This window comes from Nomascus leucogenys, chromosome 12, assembly GCF_006542625.1.
Source record: "Nomascus leucogenys isolate Asia chromosome 12, Asia_NLE_v1, whole genome shotgun sequence".
Classification (NCBI taxonomy): domain Eukaryota; kingdom Metazoa; phylum Chordata; class Mammalia; order Primates; family Hylobatidae; genus Nomascus; species Nomascus leucogenys.
The window spans coordinates 879,911-903,909 of record NC_044392.1 but is presented as its reverse complement, the minus strand read 5'-3'; the positions used below and the strand labels follow the sequence as shown (position 1 = coordinate 903,909).

The window sequence follows — 23,999 nt, the reverse complement described above, 5'->3', positions numbered from 1 at the left end:
CCCCTTCCTGTGGGGAAGACAATTCTGGTGGCGCGATCCGAGCCAGGAGCCCGTGAGCAATCCGAGATCTGTCCCAGGGGCTCCTGGGAAGGGCCTGGCTCCTCCCGCAGCTGTTCCTTTGCTCCCTTGGGCAGAGAAGCTGGCGTTCGGAGCCAGCCTTTCCAGCCTCGCTCCTCGTGGCTTGTCCTCACGGTGGGTGCAGGTTGCAGGAACAGCCGGGACAGATGGTCCCTCTGCGGGCCCCTCGCCTCCGCCCACACGCCTGTCTGGAAAGTGGCTTTGGCTTGGCTGTACCAGAGCTTCTTCCTGGAGGAAACTCAAAGCCAATTGTTGGGAGTGGGTCCCCCGAGGATGGAGCAAAGCTGCCGCAGGGATGCGGCTGGGGAGGGAGGGGGTGTGGGAGGAGGAAAGACTGCGGGCCAGGGAACCCCGGCTCTGGGTTCTCAGTGGGGCTCCCCAGTGGGCCCATCCTGCCCGTCTCTGACCCAGACCCCACTCCTCTCCCCACTCCCTGCTCAGAGTATCTGCGGGGACTGTGTCCAGGGGCAGAGGGCCCACCCAGGCTACCTCGTGGAGAAGGGAGAGAAGGGAGACCAGGGCATCCCCGGTGTGCCAGGCCTCGATAACTGCGCCCAGGTAGGGACTGGGCCTGGGGCCGCCCCGTGAAGGAGAGCTCCCTGGCTGCCTCGTCAGACAGCGTGCCTCTCATTGTCCCTTGCAGTGCTTTTTGTCACTGGAGCGCCCAAGAGCCGAGGAGGCCCGGGTGAGTGCCTCACCTTATCTCCCCCGACCATGCCTCATGCCCCACAGGGACAGGCCCTGACTGCTCACTGTCACTGTCTCCATCCTTCTCCAGGGCGACAACAGTGAGGGAGATCCCGGCTGTGTTGGGAGCCCAGGCCTACCTGGTCCTCCGGGATTGCCAGGCCAGAGAGGAGAAGAGGTAAGACCAGGGATGAGGATTCATCCTCAAGGGAGCTGGGGCCCTGTCTGCCTTTGAGGCCTTTTGGGGGCCTCCGAGGCCTCACGTGACTGATGCCCTTTACCACTCTGGGCTCCTCTGGGATACACGGGACCCAGGGTGGGACATACTCTTCCTCCCCAGTGCCCAGCTGCGTCCTCTACCCGCAACGCTCTTCTCCGGGGCTCATTCCTGCACTCCTTCAGCTTTGCTCTAATGTGCCCTTCTCAGAGAGACCTCCCCGACCACCCTCTTTAAAATTGAATCCACACCAACCCCAGAGCCTCCAGTCCCCTTGGCCTGCATCATACTCATCACCATCCAACATCCTGCCTATTTACTTCATTCAGGAACATTCCACAGGTGTCAACTCAACATCAACTGTGTACCAGCTCCTGTTCTATTTGTTAGTGTCCGTCTCTCCACTAGAATGTAACTGCTTTGGGGCAGGGGTTTTTATTTATTTTGTTTATGCTGTGATCCTAGCCCCTGGACTAATGCCTGGTACGTAATAGTTGCTCAATAAATGTTTGTAGGATGACCGAATGAGCCAAATGAAAGATTGTTCTAATGTTGCTCAGTGGTCCTGCTTGGACAGCAGCCGCCCTCTGTTGACCTTGGCCCTGGCAAGCTGGGAGGAGGGCTGCCAGAACCCCGGGGGCTCTATGGGGCCTGGGCCTCTTCATCCATTTCCCTTGGCTTCCTTTGCAGGGTCCGCCTGGCATGAGGGGCTCCCCGGGTCCTCCAGGCCCTATCGTAAGTATCGGTGGTGCCCCGGCCTGCCTGAGAGGCTCTCAAAGGGGTCATTACACTCAGACACCATCCCGCGGCCTTGTCCCCAAAAGGCTGGGCAAGGCAGGAGGAGGGAACTTCCACTGCCCTCCCCGTCCCTCCGCAGAGCATCTGCAGGGACTGTGCTCTCCCACCACTGAATGCCCTGGAACCGCCCTGCTCTGCCCACTGCCTATGGTCCTGCTTAGGGGAGGTCCTCAGAGGCACATCTTTGCTTCCCTGTCCCCACCCCCTCCTGCGCTTTCCACAGTGGCCCCAGGCTGCCCTCGGCAGGGGGGCCTAGGCTTCAGGCTCACAGCTTCCCAACCAGGGAAGCCTGCGGCATGCTGGCCAGACCTCTCCAAATGCCTGTGACTCCAGTCCCCACAAGGGCTTGGGGCTAAGGCGTAGCTGTCCTCCATTGCTCTGTAGGGCCATCTCTAGGGTAAATCTACAAAAACCAGACCAGGGCATCTACTCTGGAGTCCTCTGTGATGCTGACATGGCAGGAAAATAGAAGTGACTGGGAAAGATTGAAAGAACTGAAAATGCTTTCTTTGGAGAAGAAAATGGCTGGTGGGAGCTGTCTTAGAGCCAGGGAGCCCCCCACTCGGGGGACAGGTGGAGGTCGGGTGGCAGGCATGGTGGGCAAGGCCGAAAGAAACGGGCTTCCACTGCAACCGGGTCTTCAGTGAGACTCCGGAAGACTCAGGAAGCACTTGACTCTGGAGCCGTTCCGCATCTCCGTCAACGGAGGAGCCATTCTTCCCGGAGCCAAGGGGAGGAACAGTTGCCTTTTGAGCCAAGACTTTCAAGGAGGCTCTTTTCCAGCTGCCTTGAAAATACTCCCATGACCTCCTCTCCCCATGACCCCCAAGCCCCAGACTGTGCCCTCCAGGCTGTCCCAGGGTCACCGTGCCTGCGAGATATGACCTGCCTGTTTCTCCCACCAGGGCCCCCCAGGTTTTCCTGGTGCTGTTGGCTCCCCCGGATTGCCTGTAAGAACCTAGCACTGCTCCACCTCCCTCCCCCCGTCAGCCAGGTCTCTGTGGCTTTTGCTTGTCTCCCTCCTGTCGTGCCTTCACCTCCGTCCTCCGTGTTTGTTGTCCCCCTTCAGGCACGGTAGCTAACGACACGGGTTCTCTGAGGTCCTGGCAGCTTGGACATCCTCCCAGTCTCTGACTGCTTTCCGTTTTCTCCTCTCCCTCCTCTCCTGCGTTCTTTCTCTCCTCTTCTCTCTCTTACCCCGTTCTGTCTTCCTTCTCCATTTCTCCCACCATCCTGCAGCACTCCCCCAAGTCCTCCTGAGCTCGTGAACCTTCCTCTTAAGCTGGTGCCTCCAGGGGGCCCCTCCATCCCTGCCTTCTCACTCTGCCTCCTGCTTCTCACCACCTTCGGTGTTGCCTGAAGATTTGCTGAAAGTAGTTCTTGGGGCCCTGCCAGGCACCTGGCTCAGAGCCCAGCAGAGATGCCAAAGCTTTAGGGCTTCACATTGCAGGCTGGCACAGGTTTGCTGCCCTGCTGCTTGGCAGGGCTGTCCAGAGGCACCCAGGGATTTAAAGGCAGCCCTTCCTGCACCTTTTCCATCGTCCTAGAGGAAACTCTCAGCTGCCTCCTCTTCCCTTCCTCTTCCTTGGCTCCAGTCCCAGTCTGCTCCAAGGCGGGGCATGTGATACCAGCCACTTGGGTTTCTGGGTGTCGTGCGGCCCTGCCCCTCTGTGCCCGGCACCTTGGCCGGCTCCTTCTGCCAGGTGTCGTTAATTGCTCTGCCTTCGTCATCGTCACAGGTGTGTTTACATCACCCCCAGCCTCATTGTTGCTCCCTCCTGGGTCATGGAAACTAACCTCCTGTTTGTCAGGTTTTGTGTTCCTGGGGCCTGGCTCCTCTCCTCCCAGGCCTGGTGATGGAGGCTCAGGGAGCAGGGCCCCTCCTCGTCACAGTTCCATCTGTCCCCACCTCCTCATCTGTGGCCAGGCCTTGTCTGTTTCTGCTTGCTTGGGTGAAGGGGCCATCTGTCCGTCTAGCCATCTGTCTTGTGTCGTGGAAAGGTTTGGGCGCCATCTCTTGAGGGGATGAGGGAGAAGGGGGCAGGAAAGGTGCCCTTAATGGCACGGCACCTGCAAAGGCTGGGGTAAGGAATTGGGGTGGGGGCTGTAGCTCTCGTGGAAAGTGACATGCCCTCTTACCCTACAAAGTGACAGGGACTGCTCTGGAGGCAGCCTTCCTGTGTCTCTCCCCTGTCTCCCTCCAAGAAAGTGTTGATTTTTGCTTGGGGTGGGGGACTTGGACAGGTAAGTGTTGGGTATCTGATGATATGATACACTTTGGTGGCAGCATCCATCTGGGGTACCTCTCCTGACAGTTGCCCCTCAGAATAAGCACACATCTGATCCATCACCTTCCTAAAGGTGTACCCCAGTCAGTTACCATGGCAGGGCATACCAGCGACGGGCACCTGAGAGGTCCCCTCCCAGAGTCACCCCCGCCGGAGGGCATATCTCTACAGTTACCTATCTTGAAGGGTATCCTCCTGAAAGGCACCCATATGTGGGGTTCACACCTCTACCAGTCATCCTGCTGGAACACCCATTGTGGGTCACCTTGCTGGGGACACTAGGAGAACCACTGTGGCCCCCACATTTGCCTGGAGTGGGAACAGAAGGCAGTGGGGCAGGGGGAAGGAGTCAGGGGCTGGGTGGGGACCGCCCACTCCTGCAGTTTCTCATGATTTTTCTCTCCAAGGGCCTTCAAGGAGAGCGAGGCCTCACGGGCCTGACTGGAGACAAGGGGGAGCCGGTAAGAGGAAGCTGGCAGGGGCTGGAAAGGGCTGGAAAGGGAGGAAGAGCTGGGGAGGCAGAGCTTGGGCTCCGAGGGGTGGCTGCTGAGTGGAAGCTGGGAGGTGGACTCCTTGAGACTGTCTGCCCTTCTGCCGGGATTCCCTCAGTGTGAGGTTTCCACACTCCCCCAGGAGCAAAGGAGGCCGATCTCCATGTGCCCTGACTCCGTGCCAGAAGCACGCACAGCCCCTGTCCTCCAGCAGCATCCCTGGGGGCTCCCCTCCCTCCCTTGGCTGTTGTCACTCAGCATCCCCGCCCACCCCCTCTTCCCTGGTCCTCACGCCTGCTCTGGGTACCCTGCTCTGGCTCAGCTCTCAGGGTCTGGCCAGGCTGGGGTTTGCCTCGCCAGCCCAGGTCTGTGGTGGTGGTCACGACCGAAGGGACCTGGGGCTTGGGGAGATGGCCCAGTGTGCAGTGCTGGGGCAGGCTAGCACCTGCTAGATGGCAGCCCCAGAGGTTTTAGCTTCGGCTACCCTCTTACCCAGTGAGGGGAGAACAGAAATGTTGGGGGGCTATCCATCATGTCTGCCTTTCTTTGCAGGGTCCTCCAGGGCAACCAGGTTACCCAGGTGCCATGGGCCCCCCAGGACTGCCTGTGAGTAAGGGGACCCTTGCTGGGGAGCGGGTGCCAGGTACCAGAGGCTTAGGCTGGTGGTCAGGACACAGCCAGGCTGGGCAACCCTCGGCGGGCTCCCCATTCCCGGGCATTTCAGCCTCTTCCTTTGCCTAAAGTCCAAGCAGCCCCCTCTCCCCATTGTAGGCCCCCTTGGCAGCGTGGCACCACTCTGCTCAGGCCCGACTCTCAGAGCACTCTGCCAGGCCCAGACACGGCAAGAACTGAGATGTGCCTCCTGCGGGTGGGGGGTTTGGGAGATTGGAGAGACAGCTTAGAGGTGCCCCCCCCCACAGAAACTGCTGGGTGGGTGTGTCCTCCCTGGGGGCTTGGGGGGCACGGGGGGCGGATGGGAGGCATGGCAGCTTTGGAGCACCCAGTGGTCCTCCCAGTGCCATCCCCCTAGAGCCGGTCTGGGTGCCAGCTGCAGTCTCCACTCCTCGCATTAGCGCCGTGACAGGGTAATTCTGCGGGGTTAATTCCACTGTCTCTTTGCCACTTGTCAGGGCATCAAGGGGGAGCGTGGCTACACCGGGTCAGCGGGAGAGAAAGGAGAGCCGGTGAGTCCCAGCGGCGTGGGGGTGGGTGCAGGGCTGCACGTGGAGCTGCACAGCCTCGGGCTGGAGACTTGGCAGCAGCCTGTGAAGGGGAGGCTCGTGACCCCTGCTGCCCTGCTGCCCCCCGCCCCCCGCCCCCACCCAAGCCTGCAGCACAGGCTGGGCTCTGCGGAGGTGGAGGCTGTGAGGAGAATCCCCGCAGGGCTGCCAAGGGGAGGGGGCCAGGAGGCAGCCGCAGAAGCAATCCTCCGCCTCCTGCAAAGGAGGACCTGGCACTATAGACCCCCAGTGGACCCCAGCCCCCGCAGAGCCACGGCCTGACAGGCCCCACGTTGAGCACAGGAGTTGGGCTGTGACCAGAGGAGGACACTGGGGCCCCCAGAGTGACAAAGCTGAGACTCACCCAGGGTCCCGAAGCTAGTGAGTGAGTTAGTGGTGGAACCTGGACTTGAACACACATCTATCTGGTGACAAACCTCACAAACCTCAGATCTAGGATCAGCCAAACTGGGACTGCAGCCTTACAGATTCACCACTTTCAGTGAGGCCCCAGTGGGATCAGCAAACCCCATCAGGCATTCACTCAGTAACAGATATTTCTCAGGGGCCTGCGGGGTGCCGGGCTCCTCTCTGAGGATGTCTCCGTGAACAGTTGCCCTCTTGCCCTGCCGTGGGGGAGGCAGCTGCCAGATGAATAAACAAGTGCCTAGGAACGATGAGGGCTGGGACTCATGGAGGAAGAGGGACAGGGGAAGGGGCTGGAGAGGTGTTTGGGCACCATCGAAGCGGAGGGACAGGAAGGCCTCTCTGAGCAGGTGGCATTTGAGCTGAGAGCTGACTAGCAGGAGGGAGGGATCCCTGTGGCTGTCTGTACTGGGGAATTCCAGAGGGAGAGGCTGGGAGGGGCACTGCAGGAACAGCTTCCAGCCATCAAATGATTTGGCAAGGGTTCAGGGGACCTAGGAAGGGGGAAAGGGGGCATTCCAGGTAGAAGAGAAAGCTGTGCTAAGGGTGCAAAGGCCTGGGGGTGTGAGGGTATAGAGTGTGTCAGAGAACAGCAGTCTGGCTGAGCAAAGCGGAAGATGAGAAGGAGAGAGGGAGGAGAAGTGGGAAAGGGTGGCTGGTGCCAGATCACAGGCTGCCTCAAAGACCAGCGTTGGTGGAAAGTGTGTGCCCCACTCAGAGGCAGAGGGAGCTGCACACGGTGTTTGAGCGAGAGAGTGACATAATCAGAGCTGTGCTCCAGGAGAAGAGGGCAGCCATTTGCTGGCTGGCTTGGAGTGAGCCAGGAGGTGGCAGGACGAGTTAGGAGGCTGGCTCAGTAGCTCAGGCAAGAGCAGGGAAGCCTGAGCAGTCCAGGCAGAGGGGGCCTCCCAGAACATGCCACCTCTGTTCTGGGCAGTCCCCTGTCACATCCCCCTACCTCATCCTTCACCTCCCCAGGAGGAGTGACTGATTCTGTTCCTTTGTGTCCTTAGGGCCCCCCAGGATCTGAAGGCCTCCCAGGCCCCCCAGGCCCAGCGGTGAGTGAAGGAGGGCATGGGGAGACGTGGTCCTGGTCTTGTCCTGGGGCCTGAGGGCAGGAAGATTAGGTTTCGGCTGCATTGTTCTCTGTGGGTGACAGGGTCCCAGAGGAGAGCGAGGACCCCAAGGTAACTCTGGTGAGAAGGGCGACCAGGTGAGTGGCGACTGGGACCCGGTTGCAGGGAGGCAGGGAAGGAGCTGGGTCCCTGGTGATCACCAGCTCTAGTCTCCCCACCCTACCTGTCCTTGGGTTGTGACCTACCTCATGCCCAGAGCCTCACCTGCCAGCCATGGTGGGCAGAGGGGAGGGCAAAGCCCATGGGTTTGAGGGTGCCCCACCTGTCACTCCTTCCACCTGGGCAGCCAGGCAGGAGAGAGGCAGTGGCACAGCACACTGTCCCTTGCTTCTCACCCTAGGGATTTCAAGGCCAGCCAGGCTTTCCAGGCCCACCGGTGAGTGAAGAAGACACAAAGCCAGCTCTGTCTGATGTGGTCTCATCGGGAGGGGCAGGCCTGACCAGGCCAGGCTGGGGGAGGATGGTCCTGGGGAGAAGAGGGGAGAGGCAGGGGAGAACGGCCTGGGTGGCCAGGCCTGATTCCAGGAACCAGGACCTGGAGAGCCCAGCCTCTTGTGTGGGCCCCAGCCCAGCAGGCCAGGCAGACGTAATGCTCCCAAGTGGTGCTTCTAGGAAGTCAAAATGAATTGCATTAACAACAGTGCATCACGCACAGGAAGAATAAAGAAGGGGAGCTCCCCCTCCAGCCCCACTTTCATTCCTGCCTGCCCCTTTGTTGATACAGGGTCCCCCTGGATTCCCAGGCAAAGTTGGAGCACCTGGCCCACCTGGCCCTCAAGCAGAGAAGGTGAGCAGGACCCCGGGCTGGCAAAGTCACAGATCTGAGCCATGCAGCTCCCATGCCCCTGTCCCACCCCTAACATCAGGCTTTCAGGAAATTCCAAGAATGACCCAGTTGCATTGAGGCTGGGAAAAGAGGCCTCCAGGATGGGCCCAGTGACTGCTGGAGGCCGACAGGGCTTGCAGTGGACCAGTGGGCTCCTCGGGATGTCTGCTTGGCCCAGGATGCCTGCGGTCTCTGTGCAGCCCAGACCCTTGTCTGCTGCGATGGGGGGAAAGGCAGGGAGGTAGGTGGGGAGGAGGCAGGGGGTCTGATGGGGGAATAGAATGTGACAGGCAGCCCAGGCCACCTTCGTCTCCTGGGTGGGAGGATGAGCGAGGAGCTGAGAGACGGGGGAAGCACGTCCTGAAGGAGGACACCAACGTGGAAGGGGAATGGGCTCCTCCTGGGTAGCCGTGCTCCAGTTGTCCCCAAGGGCCCAGAGAGGGCAGGGGTGGCCCGTGTCCTGCCTGGTGACAAGGGTTGGGGCAGCTCCTATGCTGGCTGCTCTTGACTTTGGCTTGATAAATGCTGGAGACATGGCTCTGCCTTGGTTTGGGGCTGACATCCCTGTCTCGGCCCAACCTCTGGGCTCCCTAGATGTGCTGAGTGGGTGGTGTAAGAAGCCCCAAGATTGACTTCTGAGCTTGGGGTCGGGGGACCTGGGTTCAGGGGACAGGCAGGAGCCTACAGCCTTGTGGAGAGCCTCTTTGCCCTGAGAGCACACGCATGAACGTCTCACTGTGCAGGTGAGGAAACTGACAGCCACAAGGCTTGGGGCAGCCCAGAGGCACACAGTGGTGTTAGCAGCAGAGCTGAGACTTCCTTCCCAGCTCCAGGCGGACCCGGGCCCCTCACTACCTCCCCAGAGCCCATGCTGATTAGCCATGCTTGGGACAGTGGTGGTTGCTAGCTCCCTTCCCCCTCCCCCCCCCCTCCCCTCCCCTCCCCCTCCTCCCCTCCCCCCTCCCCTCCCCAGGACCTGAGTGGCAGCCCCTGCTCTCCTTAGGCTGGTCATTGCAGAGAATCCCAAATCTCTGGCCAGTGGTTCTTCATCCCAACTGCCAGTGGGGGCCAACATTGGTTGGGGCTCTGCTGACCCCTCCTGGTGGCTGGTGGCATTACAGTGCCCCCGAGTTCTTTTTCCCCTTTTGCTGGGTCTCTCTAGTGGGATCCCTTCCCCTGACCACCCTACAGCCACTGATCCAGGGCAGCCACCCTCTCCACACTGGGAGAATGCAGCTGCCTTCCCCGCTATGCTGCTTGCCTCCCCCCGCCTTTTCTGGTAAACATTCCAATCCATGCATCAGTTCTCATCACTCTTCTGCTTTGAAACTTCAGTGGCTCCCCAGTGCCTGTAACAGGGGTTTTCAGACTTTATTTTGTAGTTCCAGAGTCTTTTTATCACATAAAAGCAAATGTAAAAACCTCCATCTATAAAACAAATACAAGTGGAGATTCCCTGGCTAAGACAACGGTGGGGGTCCTAGAGTCCCCCTCTTCAGTCTCCACTTCATGCCCCCAGCTTCGAGGCTCCCCCAGGAGCCCCAGCGCTCTGAGAAGTACAGCTTAAAAACCGCTGACTGTTCCATAAAGTTTAGCACAGCATTCAGGGCCCCCACTCATCATGGTGACTCTTCCAGCCTCTTCTGCCTGCTGGCCCATCCCACAGGCTCCCCCAGACACCCTGGCCAGGCCAGGCATGTGCCCACTTGCCTTCTCTTAGGTTCCCTCTGGCATGCACTTTTCTCCTCCACCTGCCCAATCCCAGACATCCTCAGAGTCTAGCATCTGGTGACACTTCTGTGACACTTTCCCTGATCCCCAGCCAGAGGGAACTGCTCCCTCTTCTGAGCTCCCCCAGCCCCTTTCCACACACAACACTTGGACTGTTGTATTGCCCCCCGGTTGTGTTGGGCCCGTGACCCTCAGTGGACTGTGAGCTCCTTGAGGACAGGGGCACCCACTTTTTCATCTTGGGGAATCAGAGCCCACATGGCGCTGGGTGCGCTGTTGAGGCCTCTGTGCAGCCCGGGCCCATGTCTGCTGGGATGGGGGGAAAGGTAGGGAGGTAGGTGGGGAGGAGGCAGGGGGTCTGATGGAGGAGTAGAATGTGACAGGCAGCTTTCACAGTGGATTGAAGCTGTGCTTTCAGTTCAGCACATGCTACTGAGCCCCTGCCATGCCAGCCCCTGGGTCGGCACTGGAGAAGATGCCCTGTCCCTTCCTCATGGGGCAGCAAGGAAAGGGGATGCTTTGCAGATGAAGACAGATCCTCCTGGGGAGGCGACCATGTGGCACATATGCAGTTAGACAGGGAAAGACTGGGCCCAGAAGCCAGCTGTCCTGTTTCCAGCAGTCACCAGGACCCTTGACCCAGGGCCTGGTCTCCGAGGGTGGGGCAAAGCCCTGCTGACTTTATTGTGGGGGCGGGGGGGGGGCTGGTTTCCAGGGCAGCGAAGGGATTCGAGGCCCATCAGGCCTGCCTGGTTCCCCTGGGCCACCGGGACCTCCTGGGATTCAGGTGAGTGTGTGCCCTCTTAGCGTGGCAGGCATGTGGGGTGTGTGCGCATGTGTGTGGTGCATGTGTGTGTGCACCTGTGTGTGTGTGCTGGGGTGGGAGTCAGGGGAGGGGTGGAGAGAATTGAGTGGCTGGGCCAGGTCTCCCACCTCCTAGGGCTCCCACACCAGCATGTAGAAATGCCTCTTTCCTGTTTCCAGGGCCCCGCCGGTCTGGATGGTTTGGATGGGAAGGACGGCAAGCCTGGCTTGAGGGTGAGATGATGGGCCGGGAGGGCAGGCACCCCTTCCTCTCCTTTTTGCCGGAGGAGGCAAAGTCAAGGGAACGCTGATGGAAAGAACCGAAGGGTCCCCGTCTTTGTCAGGGGGCACCCATGCCCTCCCTCGGTCTGTCTCTCTCTACCGCAGCTCCCCGATGGCACCACAGCCCCTTGGCTTCCCAGTTCTAATGGCCTTAAGCAGGTTAGGCGAGCCAGGTCTCACCACAGGCAGGATGGTGAAGGCACTATGTATGCAGAAACTCCAGACAGCTGAGGAAAGCAGGCTGGGCTTCAGGAAGAATCAGGGTGTGGACACGGAAGGACTTGAGCAAGCCCTGGCTCCTTGGGTTTTGCTGGGGAATCTGAAAGGGCTGGGGCCACAGGACAGGGTAGAACATCAAAGCCAACCCCCTTATATATCCCAAAGAAGGAAAGCTAAGGCCCGGAGAGGGGCTGGAAGTCACTGAGGATCCACAGCCAGTCAGAGGCTGAGCCAGGCCTGGATTCTTCCCTCCATCTTGGGATAGCTGGGGAGGGCTGGAGAGAGGGGAGGACAGTGGTATGAGTTGGATACAAGCTGGGCAAAACTCTCGTCTCAATCCTCCTCGTCTCTTTCCCTAGGGGGACCCTGGTCCTGCTGGCCCCCCTGGACTCATGGGACCACCAGTAAGTTGAGCTGCAGGAAGGAGTTGGAAGCTGCAAAGTTGCAGCTTCTGCCTGGGTGGCTGCAACAGCTTAAATCCAGATCCTCTGTGGACCGTGTTATGACTTTGGATTTGTTTGAATTGTTTGAACTGAGGAAGGAGAAGTGGGAAGAGGCCCCCAGCAGACAGGAGGGACATGAGAACTCCCTGCTTTTTCTTTCAGGGCTTTAAGGGGAAAACAGGACATCCTGGCCTCCCAGGACCTAAGGTAAGGGCTGGTGACCTCTGCCAAGCAGGTTATGTCTGCTCTCCTGAAGGCCTGCCCCCAGGCATACATGGCAGCCTATCCTGGGCAGAGAGGCCATCCCAGCATCAGAGCCTCCTGGGGCCACTGGTGCCTGGCAGACTGGGTCAGGGCTTCTCTGTCTACCAGCTGGAGGGCGTCAGAGGGCCTCTGGCCAAAGCTGGGGCAGGTGGCAGGGTCCCTCTGATGTGAGGTTGACTTGGGGTAGGGATGTCAAGTGAAGGTCTGGTAAGCTCCAGCTGCTCCTCTCTCTTCTAGGGTGACTGTGGCAAACCAGGTCCCCCTGGTAGCACTGGCCGGCCTGGCGCAGAGGTGAGGGCCAGGGATCCACACGGCTGCCTTCAGTTTGCCTTCAGACTCTGCGGAGTCTGGAATGCAGCCGCTTCTTCCTGCTCCCTGGCAGATTGGCTGCTTTCTGTCCTAAGCCTTCTGGGAGGGGTGTCACCCAACACTGCACGTCTTGAACTTTCTCCCTCCTCTGAAGGGGTGTGACTGGCTCTGCTCCCTGGAGGTTGCTGGGTCACCAACCTAAAAAGGCAGGGCCTGGCCTGCTTAGGCTGAGGATCTGCCTTCTCTACCTAACTCTCTGGGAAACTTGGGTCTGGAGGCTGGGAACTGGCCCAGCTCCTTTGGCCATTGGCGTTACCACCTATCCTGCCCAGCCCCCTCCCACCCGACAGCCACATGGTGCAAGTGAGTCAGTTTCAGTGTCATTTTTTCCTTTTTCTGGCTCCTGCAGGGTGAACCTGGTGCCATGGGACCCCAGGGAAGACCCGGTCCCCCTGGCCACGTTGTGAGTTGAACCACTTTTGTCTCTGTCTCCGTAAGAGTTAGCATTTTGGTGGGGTGGTTGGTGGCATGTAGGCTGTCATGACCTGAGAGAACTTGCCATAGGGGCTGCCCCAGCCGTGGGAGCACTGGGGCCACTCCTTCTGTGGTTTCCAGGCTTTTTGTTATTTTCTTATTTTCTGGGCACATTCAAGTTCACTTATCAGATGGAGGTCATTCAGTCAACAAATAATCTTGGGGCCCCCACGCCATGCCAGGCTTGGGGGACTTGCTGATGAGCTGGACTGGGGTTGGGGAGACACAGTGACAGAAAGAGAGGAACTAGGGGTGACTCCTGCATTTGACTTGGGCAACTGGGTAGATAGATGGTGTGTTTCCCAAGATGGGGTGACTTGGAGAGGACATTTATCAAGCAATAATGAATTTCCTGTCTACTTTACTCATCACTAACATAGACAGACTGCCAGGCGGTGCCTTTGATCAGTGTGACGGCACTGAGCTGATGGGACTCCAGAGAAAAGTGAAGATACTGGCATTTTGTTGCAGCCCTGTTGTGGCTGGCTGCATAATAATTTCCAGGAGGCTTTTGGAAATGTTAAAAATAGTTCATGACCAAAAAAAAAGAACTCTCAGGCCCCCATCGCTATTTTTATGCATCTCAAGGGGTCCAGAGGCCCTGGATTGGGAATGCTATATCAAGCCTGGTTCCCCCTCACATTACAGATGACAGGGGGAGGTGCACTCAGAAGTGTGGCCCCATTGGAGACTCAGTGGGGCTGAGGCCGAGGGGGTGCAGGGTTCCGCCTCTCACTTCCGTCCATCCAGCCCCGTCGTCTTGCAGCGTGGCAGTCTCTGTGCTAGACACTTCCACCCCAGGAGACTGGAGATGAATAGAACAGAGGCTGTGGCCTCTGGAACGTGCCACCTGGGGGTGTTGTGGGAAGCACTATGAGAGAGACCCAAGTGCCCCGGGGGTTCCGAGAAGGTGTCACTCTGATCAGGGAGGTGACCTTTTGCACCGCAGAGGCATGGATGTAGGTATCAGAGCTAGGGAAGGGCATTTCAGACGCAGCCCTGGTGCAGCAGCAGGGACTGTCTGGGTGTTGGAGTCCCGTGTGCTCCAGTGTTGGCCAGCGAGTGTTGGCTCCTTGTCACTGTGGATGTCCGGGTCAGTGCCAAGCCCCTGCCCCTCGCCCCGTGCTACACAGACCCCCAGCTTCTGGTCTTCCCTCCTCCACAGAACAGCAGGAAGTGGGCTGCCTTTAGGGAAGCAAGGGTCTCAGTAGCCACCTAGGGCAGGGAGTAACTCCCCAGGCCTTTGTCCTCTGCACTTGGCCTCTGGCCACGGCTTTCAGGTCATCCCCCTTAGCACAGCCCCAGATGCTCCACTCAGCCTGGGTTGGAGGAAGGGTCCTGTGTGCCCAGGAGCCCCAGGCCTCAGCTCTGGGCGCAAATCTTGTCGGAAGCTCAAGTGCAAGACCAGAGCGAAGGAAGGTTTCCAGAGGAAATGGAGCTGCTGAAGTTTAGAGCTTGTTTCTGCTGTCAGGCCCTGTGCCTCCCAGGGGTCTTACTATTAGAACCTGTTTCTATCCCACTGACTCATCTCTCTTTAGGGGCCACCAGGGCCTCCAGGCCAGCCAGGACCAGCTGGGATCTCTGCAGTGGTGAGTAACACGCTCCGCTCCTTCCTCCCTCCCAGGAGTTTTGCCCTGCTTGGCTGTGGGCTCCATTCAGAGCAAGCTGGGGGGATGCAGAACAGTTTGTCTCATCCCCTCCTTCCCTGGCGTCAGCCTCTCCTGCCTCCAAAGATCTCGCCTTCCAGGATGTGGCAGAGGGCTTTGGAGAGGGCTGGAGGTCATCTCAGAGTCCTGCTGCAAGTTCAGGCAGTGCCACCTCTCCCTGTAGTCCCTGGCACACGATGGGGTGTCTGTCTCTGGCTACATGGGAGTCCACTTTGCCTGCCTTCCTCCCCTCTCACCGTCCCCCTTCCTATTCTCTAGGGTCTGAAAGGAGACCGAGGAGCCACCGGAGAAAGGGGCCTTGCAGGCCTCCCAGGCCAGCCCGGCCCCCCTGGACACCCTGGTCCCCCGGTAAGATCCCACATCCTACAGCATAGCCCAGGGGGAAAGAGTCAGTTGGTTCAAAGCCCACTGAGCACAGCGCAACATATCTGGGGTCTCCAAGGAAGGAGAGGCTGGCAGCATGGCAGGATGGCAGCGTGGCGTTCGGGCCTGAGGATCATGCTGAATTTGGAAGGACAGGCCCTGCAAGGTAGTGCTGTGCCAGGCTGCACACGAGGTCCTGCCCATGACGGTGCCTCAGCATCAAGCTTCTGCAGACCCCTCGGCTACGTGTCCCTGTTCTGCCTCTTCCCCTTCCCCAGGGGAGCTTGTCGGTAACCACAGAAAATCTTGCTAAATGTCAGGAACCAGAAATGAAGTGCTGTTACTGTAACTTCCTGAGGTCCTCAGAAACCAGGACTTGGTCTCAGCTCACGTTTAACACTAAGAGCGCTGATGTATCGGTCACCGACGCGTGCCGAACGGTGGACTAAGTGCTTGCTGTGCATTTCATCTTAATCTGTGCCGCAGCCCCATTTAGTGGATCTGATTGTCCCCATTTTACAGATGAGGAAACGGGGGCTCTGCAAGTTTAGGCAGGTTGCTGGGAGTCACATAGCTAGTGAGTGGAAGAGCTCTGACTTGATCCCAGCCTGCCTGATTCCAGAACTCATGTCCTTAGCCACGCTGCAAATCTACCTCTCTCAAAAGTTCCAGACAGGGGAACCCCATCAGGTGCAGCTGATTGCCAGGGTCAGGGATGAAAAGTCTCCTGGGAGAGCAGAGGCAGGGACCCAGGTCTCCTGGGACCCATCAGGATGCGTTCCATCAACGCAGACTTTTTCTGGGGGGCAGCAGCAGTGACCGTGGGGCTGGTGGCCTGGGCTGGGGTGTTTGACTCCAGTCAGCCCATCTGCCAGGCGGGCCCGGTCTCACCACGCCTATTCGCTCTGATTCCTGCCAAGGACCCTGCCTCTCTCCTTGCAGGCTCAGGAGGCTCCATGGCCCCTGGATGAATCTCCTACTTACCTAGCAATCAGAGTCCTCTTCCCCAGCAGCCACCAGAAGGGAGGCTGCCTTGCTGGTCTCGGGGAGGGGGCCGGCTCAGGCCATTCATGTGTTCATTCAGCAAACGTTTAACATAGATTCAGAGCCAGGGAGTGTGCAAGGTGCCAGGATCCAAGCACACAGCAAGGCAGGCACAGTCTGTTCTTCCCTCGTAAAGCTCTTGTAGACGGGGGCTGGGAGCTGTTGGGGCTCTGGGATCAGGCTGGAGTATGGGGTGGGGGTCTAAGTTTCCACGGCCTGTGCCCAGATTGTCAGAGGGTGAGGGCTGGAGGATCGTGGCCTCTGGGTGGAACAGGGGTCTGGGCTTGCCCCGTGTACAAAGTGAGGCATCTGACACCAAACGGGGTTGGAGCCCCTCACGTCTCCATTGCTCTCTACTCCCCAGGGCGAACCTGGTACGGATGGTGCAGCTGGCAAAGAGGTACAGTTGTACTTGGTCTTTTCTGTTTCCTTGGGGATGCTTCTCGCTCCTCGCCTTGCCCTGACCCCTCTTCATTTTTTTCGGTAGACATTCCCTCTATGTACGGGCTGTCTCTGGAAATTGTTAACCCTTGTTGTCCTGGGGAGAGGAATTAGAGACTTGAGGCCAAGGATGGGAGTGAGACTTGTTTTACCTTTTTTTTTTTTTTTAAACCCTGTACCTGGTCAAAAGGAAACAACAACAATAATAATGATGATGACAATAAATTCCCAACAAACATCTCCTGGGTACCAGGTCTTTCCAGGCCCCCCAGTATGCCACAGACTGGCCCTCTCATTCTGACTGCTCGCCTCTCTTCATCTGTGATGGGGGCCCGGCCAACAACATGCTTAAACAAGGCCATGCCCCAGAGGACATCATTTTCCCTTCTAGCTGTCAGCCCCTCTGTGGGCAGGGAGGCTGCGCTCCTGTCTCACGCAGAGCCTGGCTGGACACACCCAGGGGCCTCAGGCTGTGGAAGGGGCCTCTTCACTGCTCCTCTCTCCTCAGGGAGCCTCACAGATGCTGCCCGGACTTCACCTCTGACTTTTGCTTTCCTCTAGGGACCCCCTGGAAAGCAGGGATTCTATGGGCCTCCTGGTCCCAAGGTGAGTGGGCACTGGCTGGGCTTGAGAGGAGAAGCTCATGAGTGGATGAAGCCCGGCTGCAAGTTACGGCTTTAGCCACAGAGAGGAGACACAGGAAGGCCAGTGGGCAGGGGAAAAAAATGCAGAACTTGGAGCAGGAAAGTGTCTGAAAATTTCTCACATGGGGTCATTAGCTGTGGTTGGGGGGAAGGAAATCTCCAGTTCATTCACTCACTGATTGGCTGATTGATTCATTCATTGTTTCCGTTTCCCGAGCACTCCCTTGCTCCCGCTCACATTCTCGGCCCTTGTCCTGGCCTCAGGTAAACAGAGGTCCCTGAACCATAGGTGCTCACGATAGACCAGTCACACTTACACTAGGGATTGGCAAGTTTTCCAGAAGACATGAGACATAGCGCTGTGGGATGAGAGCGAGGAGCACCCAACCCAGTCTGGGGAGTCGGAGACGCTGCGGAGAGAACGGGAACACTTCAGCTCAGGAGGGGTGCACTGGGTAGAGAGAGATGAGGGGAAGGGCATTTCAGGCCAGGAGGACCAAAACAACACGGCAGAATCAGAGAATCATCACCAGTGAGGTCTGGTGGGCGGCAGAGGGTGGGGAGAGGAGGCTGAGGAAGGAACGACCAGGACCACATAATGAATGGCCTTGCATGCCCGGCCAATGAATGAGTGCTTTATCCTGAAGACATTTGGGAGCCATCAGAATTTCTAAGCAGGGAGTAACACCAGGAGAACTGTCTTCTAGAAGGACCACTTTGGGGCAGTGAGGTGGAGTGACCTGTCAGGATGCTGTGGTCACAGTCTAGAGGGAGACGCTGGGGGCCCGGTGGGAGGATGGAAAGAAAAGAGCAGATTGGTGAGACATCATGATGTAAATTTGACAGCACTAAGTATCTATCTTTGTAGGGTGATCCAGGAGCTGCAGGACAGAAGGGCCAGGCAGGAGAGAAGGGGAGAGCCGGCATGCCTGGTGGACCTGGCAAGAGTGGTTCCATGGGGCCTGTTGGGCCACCGGGCCCTGCAGGAGAGAGAGGCCACCCTGGAGCTCCAGGGCCTTCGGGGAGCCCTGGCTTGCCTGGTGTGCCTGGCTCCATGGTAAGGGGGCAGGCTGGCAGCCGTGGGCACTGTCCCATAGAGCAGGCATGTGGGGTGGAGCTCGGACCATCTTCCAAGCTCCTGCTGACATTCTGCGGGAAAGAGCCTGGCTCCCAGAGAGGGCAGCTCTTAACTGTGTGTGGAAGGGTGGGGATGACAGGACCCTCTCCCCAGAAAAATGCACTTAAGCACAAAATGTTTTTGTACCATATCTGGGTGGTTAGGACTTTGGATTAAGAATCTACGGAGGTTGCTGTGAGCCGAGATCGTGCCACTGCACTCCAGTCTGGGTGACAAAGTGAGACTCTGTCTCAAAAAAAAAAAAAAAAAAAAAGAATCTGTGGCAGACTCCTCGGACCTTTGCCTTCCTCCCCATCTTTTATTTCCATAGGGGAAAATGCCAGGCTTGGAAGTATAACTGAGGCAGGTTTTCTTCTCTTTCTTCAGGGAGACATGGTGAATTATGATGAAATCAAGAGGTTCATCAGACAAGAGATCATTAAAATGTTTGATGGTAACTGGCAGCCAGCTGGGTGGCAGTGGGTGCTGCCTGCCCTTCCTTGTGACTTCTCTGCCCTGCCTTGGCCTCTTTTTCCTTAAAGCTCAATGTCCTCCTGCTCTCACCCTCCACACACTCACAGGCCTGGGGTTGACAGGCAGATGTTCAATTATCCTTCAGACCTTCCTTGTCACCTGCTCTGTTCAGAGATAAAATGATTCCCTCCCGCATTCCCCAAGCCCCCACTTGAGCAAAGGAGACAGACAAGAAAATTGGTATCAAACGAGTCTGCCTGAAGTGAGCTCTAAATACAGGGGCGAGCGGCACTGTAAGATGGCTGGGGTGGTTTATTTGAAGTGTTTTTTTCTGTTCATTTGTTCATCCAACATTGATGTGCCAGGGACTGGGGAAAACACAGGCCCTGTCCTGAAGGGGCTGGACGTCTTGCTTGGGAAGCAGACCTTGAATGCCAAGCAGGGAATCCGGACTTTATTCTGAAGCCAGCGGTGAACTAATGAGGGGCGTTGGAGCAGATGCCATAGTCAGATCTGTGCTTTGGAAGGATCTCCATGGGGGGCGATGTGGAGGCCAGGATGTGGGAACCCCCTTGCGAGATCCACCCCCATCCTCCTTGCCCTGCATCCCTGTGAAGGAAGGCTGCTGTGGACTCCATGCTGGTGACCTATATGCAGCATCTGCGGTCATTCTGAGTCCCTGGGGTACCCTCTGACCTGTCCCTGTCCTTTTTTTACAGAGAGAATGGCTTACTACACCTCCAGGATGCAGTTCCCCATGGAGATGGCGGCGGCTCCGGGACGACCAGGGCCTCCAGGGAAGGACGGTGCTCCGGGCAGGCCAGGCGCTCCAGGGTCACCTGGGCTCCCTGGTCAGATTGGCAGAGAAGGACGGCAGGGCTTGCCAGGAGTGAGAGGTAGCTCTGCCCTACAGTTCCCAAGGGACACATGTCGTTCTTTGGGGCAGGCCTAAGTATTCTATGAGGTCTGTTGTGAATATGGGATGTGTGTGTGTGTGTGTGTGTGTGTGTGTGTTTCAAGTAATCTGACTAGCTGTGTCATTTTTCTGCTCAGGGACAGGACTTATTTTATTTCTTTTGTTCCAGGACTGCCTGGTACCAAAGGTGAAAAGGGGGACATTGGTATTGGCATTGCAGGAGAAAATGGTCTTCCCGGCCCCCCAGGTAGGAAGTACCACCATTTGAGACCATGAATCCAGAGCAGCAGAGACCCCTTTTCTTTCTGTTTCTTCTATGACACAGCTGTGTCAAACTCCAAATAACGACAGGCCAGTCAACCACATTTATAGGAATGCCACTGTGTGCAAGACACTCTGCCAGGGCCTGTGGGGATGTGGGGGCGGAAGACTCAGTGCCTGTCCTTAAGTCCTAAACTGGGCTAGCATGACGCAGTAGGAGAGAGCTGCATGGAGGTGGGGCCGAGGAACTCGAGTTCAGGTTCTACTCAGCACCTCACTGGCTGTACACCTTGAAGAGGCCACTGAGGCCCTTTGGAAGTCCTCTCTAAGATGGATGCTTGGCTATACAGCCTGAAAGAGAATGGCCAAAGCCTGATGACCTGGCTCTGAGACCCAGCATCACAACTTACCAGAGGTGCAACCTCTCTGAGCCTGTGTCCTCATCTACAAAATTAGACAATAGCTTCTTTCTCAGGAAATTGTGCAGATTCAATGAATAATGCATCAAAAGCGCTGAGCCCTGTGCCTGGCACATGGAAGTTCTAAATAAAACTTGCCAGCAGTATTGTTACTGTTAAATCAACGTGAGGATCAGACTAGGTCTTCATGAAAACATGTGGTAACTTGAGAAACAGTCATCAAATGTAAGGTATTATCTGATGCCATTATGGCTTTTTTTCCCTTATGATCTGGGTCTTCTGATTTTCCCTCTGTGGCCCTTCCCTCCCTAGGTCCTCAAGGTCCTCCAGGCTATGGCAAGATGGGTGCAACAGGACCAATGGGCCAGCAAGGCATCCCTGGCATCCCTGGGCCCCCGGGTCCCATGGGCCAGCCAGGCAAGGCTGGCCACTGTAACCCCTCTGACTGCTTTGGGGCCATGCCGATGGAGCAGCAGTACCCACCCATGAAAACCATGAAGGGGCCTTTTGGCTGAAATTCCCCACCTGCCTTTGGATGAAGGACTCCGTTGGGAATAAATGGCCAAAGCTTATAGGACTCTGTGACAGGTTGTGAATGTTTTTGTTGTTGTTGTTGTTGTTTTTAATTGCTGTTAATATTTTTTAAATAATAAAGAAACAAAACTATCTGCCCTTTCCCTTCCAGTGGGTTCCTCTGGCGCTGCAGCCAGAGCTCCCTGTTGTCCTCCTTTTCTCATTTAGTCCCAGGATCAAGAAAGGGCATTTCGGGTACAGGGGCATATACCTGTGATCCTAGCTATTCAAGGGGCTGAGGTAGGAGGATCGCCTGAGCCCAGGAGTTTGAGACCAGTCTAGGCAACATAATAAGACTCAGTCTCCAAAAAATAAAAAATGAAGGGTATTTCCCTCTTTGCCTGTGGTCAGCCAGTGGCGCTGTGGGATTCTGCTGGATGGGGGGCAGCTGATGATCTTTTGCTCCCCGGGATCTTGTGCCCTGTTCTTCATGCCTACGTCTCTTGAGTTAGAGAAGGAGCATCATTCAGCCCCTCCTGGCGAGTGAACCGAAGCACGTTGGAAGGCCCCACTTCCGGCTTTAAAGGTCCCTCCCTATTTGATTCCCTAAAGCAACCCGTGTTCGGTGCCCCACCCACTCTTTGCCCATCCACTTCACCTTGTCAGTGTGACCCAGAGCCTGTCCGGGTTGCACCCTGGGAAAATGCCACCTGGTGCTGAGTTGTGTTCATCTGCCTGGAAGCCCTTCCAAGCATGAAGGCGCTTCTCGATGCTCCAGTAATTCTATGATTAGAAAACCTGTGCAAACAGGAGAGAAGACAGGCTCCAGCTCTGTCCTAGGCAGCCAGGGAATGCTTCTCTGGGAAATGAGATGGAACCTTCTGCCTGTACCAATGCATGGCCCCGTCACTAGCTCTCCATAAGTGCTTCCAGCAATGACTTTCTGGAGGGCAAATAACATCTCCTGTTATTCTTCGTTATTCTAATATATGTGGTACTTTTCCTGCACATCTTAGCCTAGGCCTTTAGAAACAGCCAGGTTGTATCAGTACAAAGGGGTCGTGGGCAAGCCACGAGCAGATCTAAGCTCATGGTCCTCAAAGTCCACTGGGAGTTTGGTGATCCATCTGTTGTCTCCTTCTCCCTATGTAAAAAAGGCTAGGAAGGGGAAAAAAGACAGTGAATTGAATATTATAGAAACATTCTCTCTTGAGCTTCTTCCTTCTCCACTTTTTAGATCGCTTGTCCTGATGGGCTGGCCCCAGCTATCTGGAAGGTTTATTCAAGTTGGATACACTTCAAAGGACTCACAGAGCAGGCTCAGAAATGTACCCAAAGTCTAGATGCTTATCCAAACTGCCTGAAGCCTTCAAACTGGCTGTCAAATCTCTGCAGAGCTGGTATTTCTAGCACATTTCTGAAAATTCCCTTCTCTAGTTGGGTCCCAAATACCAGGAGACCAGCCTATTGATGGCTTTTCAGAACCTTTGCCCTATTTTTTTTTTCCTGCCAGGAGCAAAGGTGTGCTGGTGGCCAGAAGAATGAAATCGGACTCCTGAGCGTGCCCGAGTATCTCATGTGATGTTTTTAGATAAAGGAGGAGCTGATTCTTTTTTCATCCCTCCCCAGCTATTCTCAGTTAACCCTGGTTCTAACATAAAACATTAAAAAGCAAAGGCATCATTTTTGCATTGAAGTAGCGGCCAGGTTTTGGACAGTGGAAGAGGACAGATGTTAAAGCACTCCCATTGGAAGGCCAGCTTCCTCTTTCAGCCTAGTCTGCCGAGTACCAGCTGATGATAGGCCTTGTGATGAGAAGCACGTTGGTGCCGGCAGAAAGAAAGAGACGCAAGGACCAGCTGTGGAATTGAGCAGGTTGGCTTTGAAGGCCAGAGGGGAAAAGCTGCTGAGGAAACATCAAACTCATCTCCTTTAAGGGTCACCAGGGAATCGATCCTTATAGAGCAAATGATGCCTTCTTCACTTTTCTTCCTGAGTCAAATTCATGCTACTCTTAAGGGATTCTACGACAGGCTAGGTTTAAGCTTTCATGATTTGAATGCATGTCTCCCCGGAGTTTGAAATTGCTGTATTTTCTTGGACCATGAAGAACCAGATGGAAAGCTGAATTTTATAGTCTCTTCTGTTACTGTGGTCAGCAAAAAAATCCATGGATCTTGCTTATCAGTTCAGGAGCTGGGTAAGCTGAAGAGAAAGCAAGGAGGGGCATGTGTCCATCCCTCCTAGGCAGCCTTTGCGCGTTACAACCCCATTATCCTTCTGTCTTCATTTCTTAACCTACTCCAGGCTTTCGAGGCAGCACACAGATCATTCAGATTGGAAAAGTCTAACTTGATGAGTGCATTCCTCTTCCTACTTTGTCCCAGGGACTGTACTAGGCTCTGGGGATCCCAAGGCAAACTACACAGACATGGTCCCTGCCCCCACAGCATCCACAGGGAGAGCAGACAGTTAAACAAGCACCTACAGTACAGTGGGATGATAGGGCAGTGCCAGGTACAGGAGAGTGCACAGCTGGGGAACCTAACCGTGTCTAGATGAAGAGATGGATTCAGGCAGAGGGAACAGCATGTGCCAAGGCCCAGAAACGACTGGGTGCAGCAGGCTGAGTGACGGGAGACAGCATAGTGTGATTGGATTTTGCAGCATGAGCAGGGGAGACAGTCGGAAGCCCCCGGTGGGTTTCTCACAAAGGTGTGTCGAGTCAGGTTTGCTGAGTGGGGAGCTAGCTGATGGCAGTGTGAAGGGTGGGGCTGGAGGGTCCTTAATTCGAGAAACCCTCTGCTCAGTAAGATGGAGAAAAGGCTGCTGTGTATTTATTCTGCAGAGAAAAATCTAAACTTTGATGCTTCTGGAATTTAAATCTTCCTTTTTTGTCATAATATTTTCCTCTGTCGCTTGAATTCAACAGAATCTAATTAGACTCTTTCTTCATCTGGGGTCTGTTAACCCCTTTACAAGACTAGATTTTTTTTTTTTTTTTTTGGAGGTCGGGAGATGGAGTCTCAGTCTGTCACTCAGGCTGGAGTGCAGTGGTGCCATCTCGACTCACTCAACCTCCACCTCCCAGGTTCAAGTGATTCTCCTGCCTCAGCCTCCGGAGTAGCTGGGACTACAGGCACGAGCCACCATGCCCAGCTAATTTTTGTATATTTAGCAGAGACAGAGTTTCACCATGTTGGCTAGGCGGGTCTTGAACGCCTGACCTCAGGTGAGCCGCCTGCCTCGGCCTCCCAAAGTGCTGGGATTATAGACGTGAGCCACCGTGCCCGGCCACGGATTTTTTTTTTTTTTTTTTTTTTTTTTTTTTGTGGTGCTGGAGATCCCAAAGGACTAGATCTTTTTTGTGGCTGTCCTGAGCAGTTT

At 56.3% G+C, this 23,999-nt stretch overlaps 1 protein-coding gene across 4 annotated transcripts in view; it reads left to right on the top strand.

The window, feature by feature from the left end:
• The window catches only part of COL16A1 (collagen type XVI alpha 1 chain), a 51,675-nt gene extending 30,910 nt beyond the window's left edge, over positions 1-20,765 (top strand). For 3 of the 4 annotated variants that reach the window (XM_030823285.1, XM_030823284.1, XM_030823286.1), the window contains 27 exons: positions 520-636; positions 722-763; positions 857-943; positions 1,673-1,717; positions 2,686-2,730; positions 4,476-4,529; positions 5,112-5,165; positions 5,690-5,743; positions 7,219-7,263; positions 7,365-7,418; positions 7,682-7,717; positions 8,066-8,128; positions 10,614-10,685; positions 10,883-10,936; positions 11,563-11,607; positions 11,809-11,853; positions 12,148-12,201; positions 12,629-12,682; positions 14,292-14,342; positions 14,679-14,768; positions 16,192-16,227; positions 16,830-16,874; positions 17,781-17,969; positions 18,417-18,483; positions 19,223-19,399; positions 19,589-19,666; positions 20,412-20,765. In XM_030823285.1, coding sequence (XP_030679145.1) covers positions 520-636; positions 722-763; positions 857-943; positions 1,673-1,717; positions 2,686-2,730; positions 4,476-4,529; positions 5,112-5,165; positions 5,690-5,743; positions 7,219-7,263; positions 7,365-7,418; positions 7,682-7,717; positions 8,066-8,128; positions 10,614-10,685; positions 10,883-10,936; positions 11,563-11,607; positions 11,809-11,853; positions 12,148-12,201; positions 12,629-12,682; positions 14,292-14,342; positions 14,679-14,768; positions 16,192-16,227; positions 16,830-16,874; positions 17,781-17,969; positions 18,417-18,483; positions 19,223-19,399; positions 19,589-19,666; positions 20,412-20,614 — 1,956 coding nt within the window. In that variant the 3' untranslated portion in view covers positions 20,615-20,765. The other variant, XM_030823287.1, reaches the window with a different exon arrangement.
• The last annotated feature ends 3,234 nt before the right edge of the window (positions 20,766-23,999 follow it).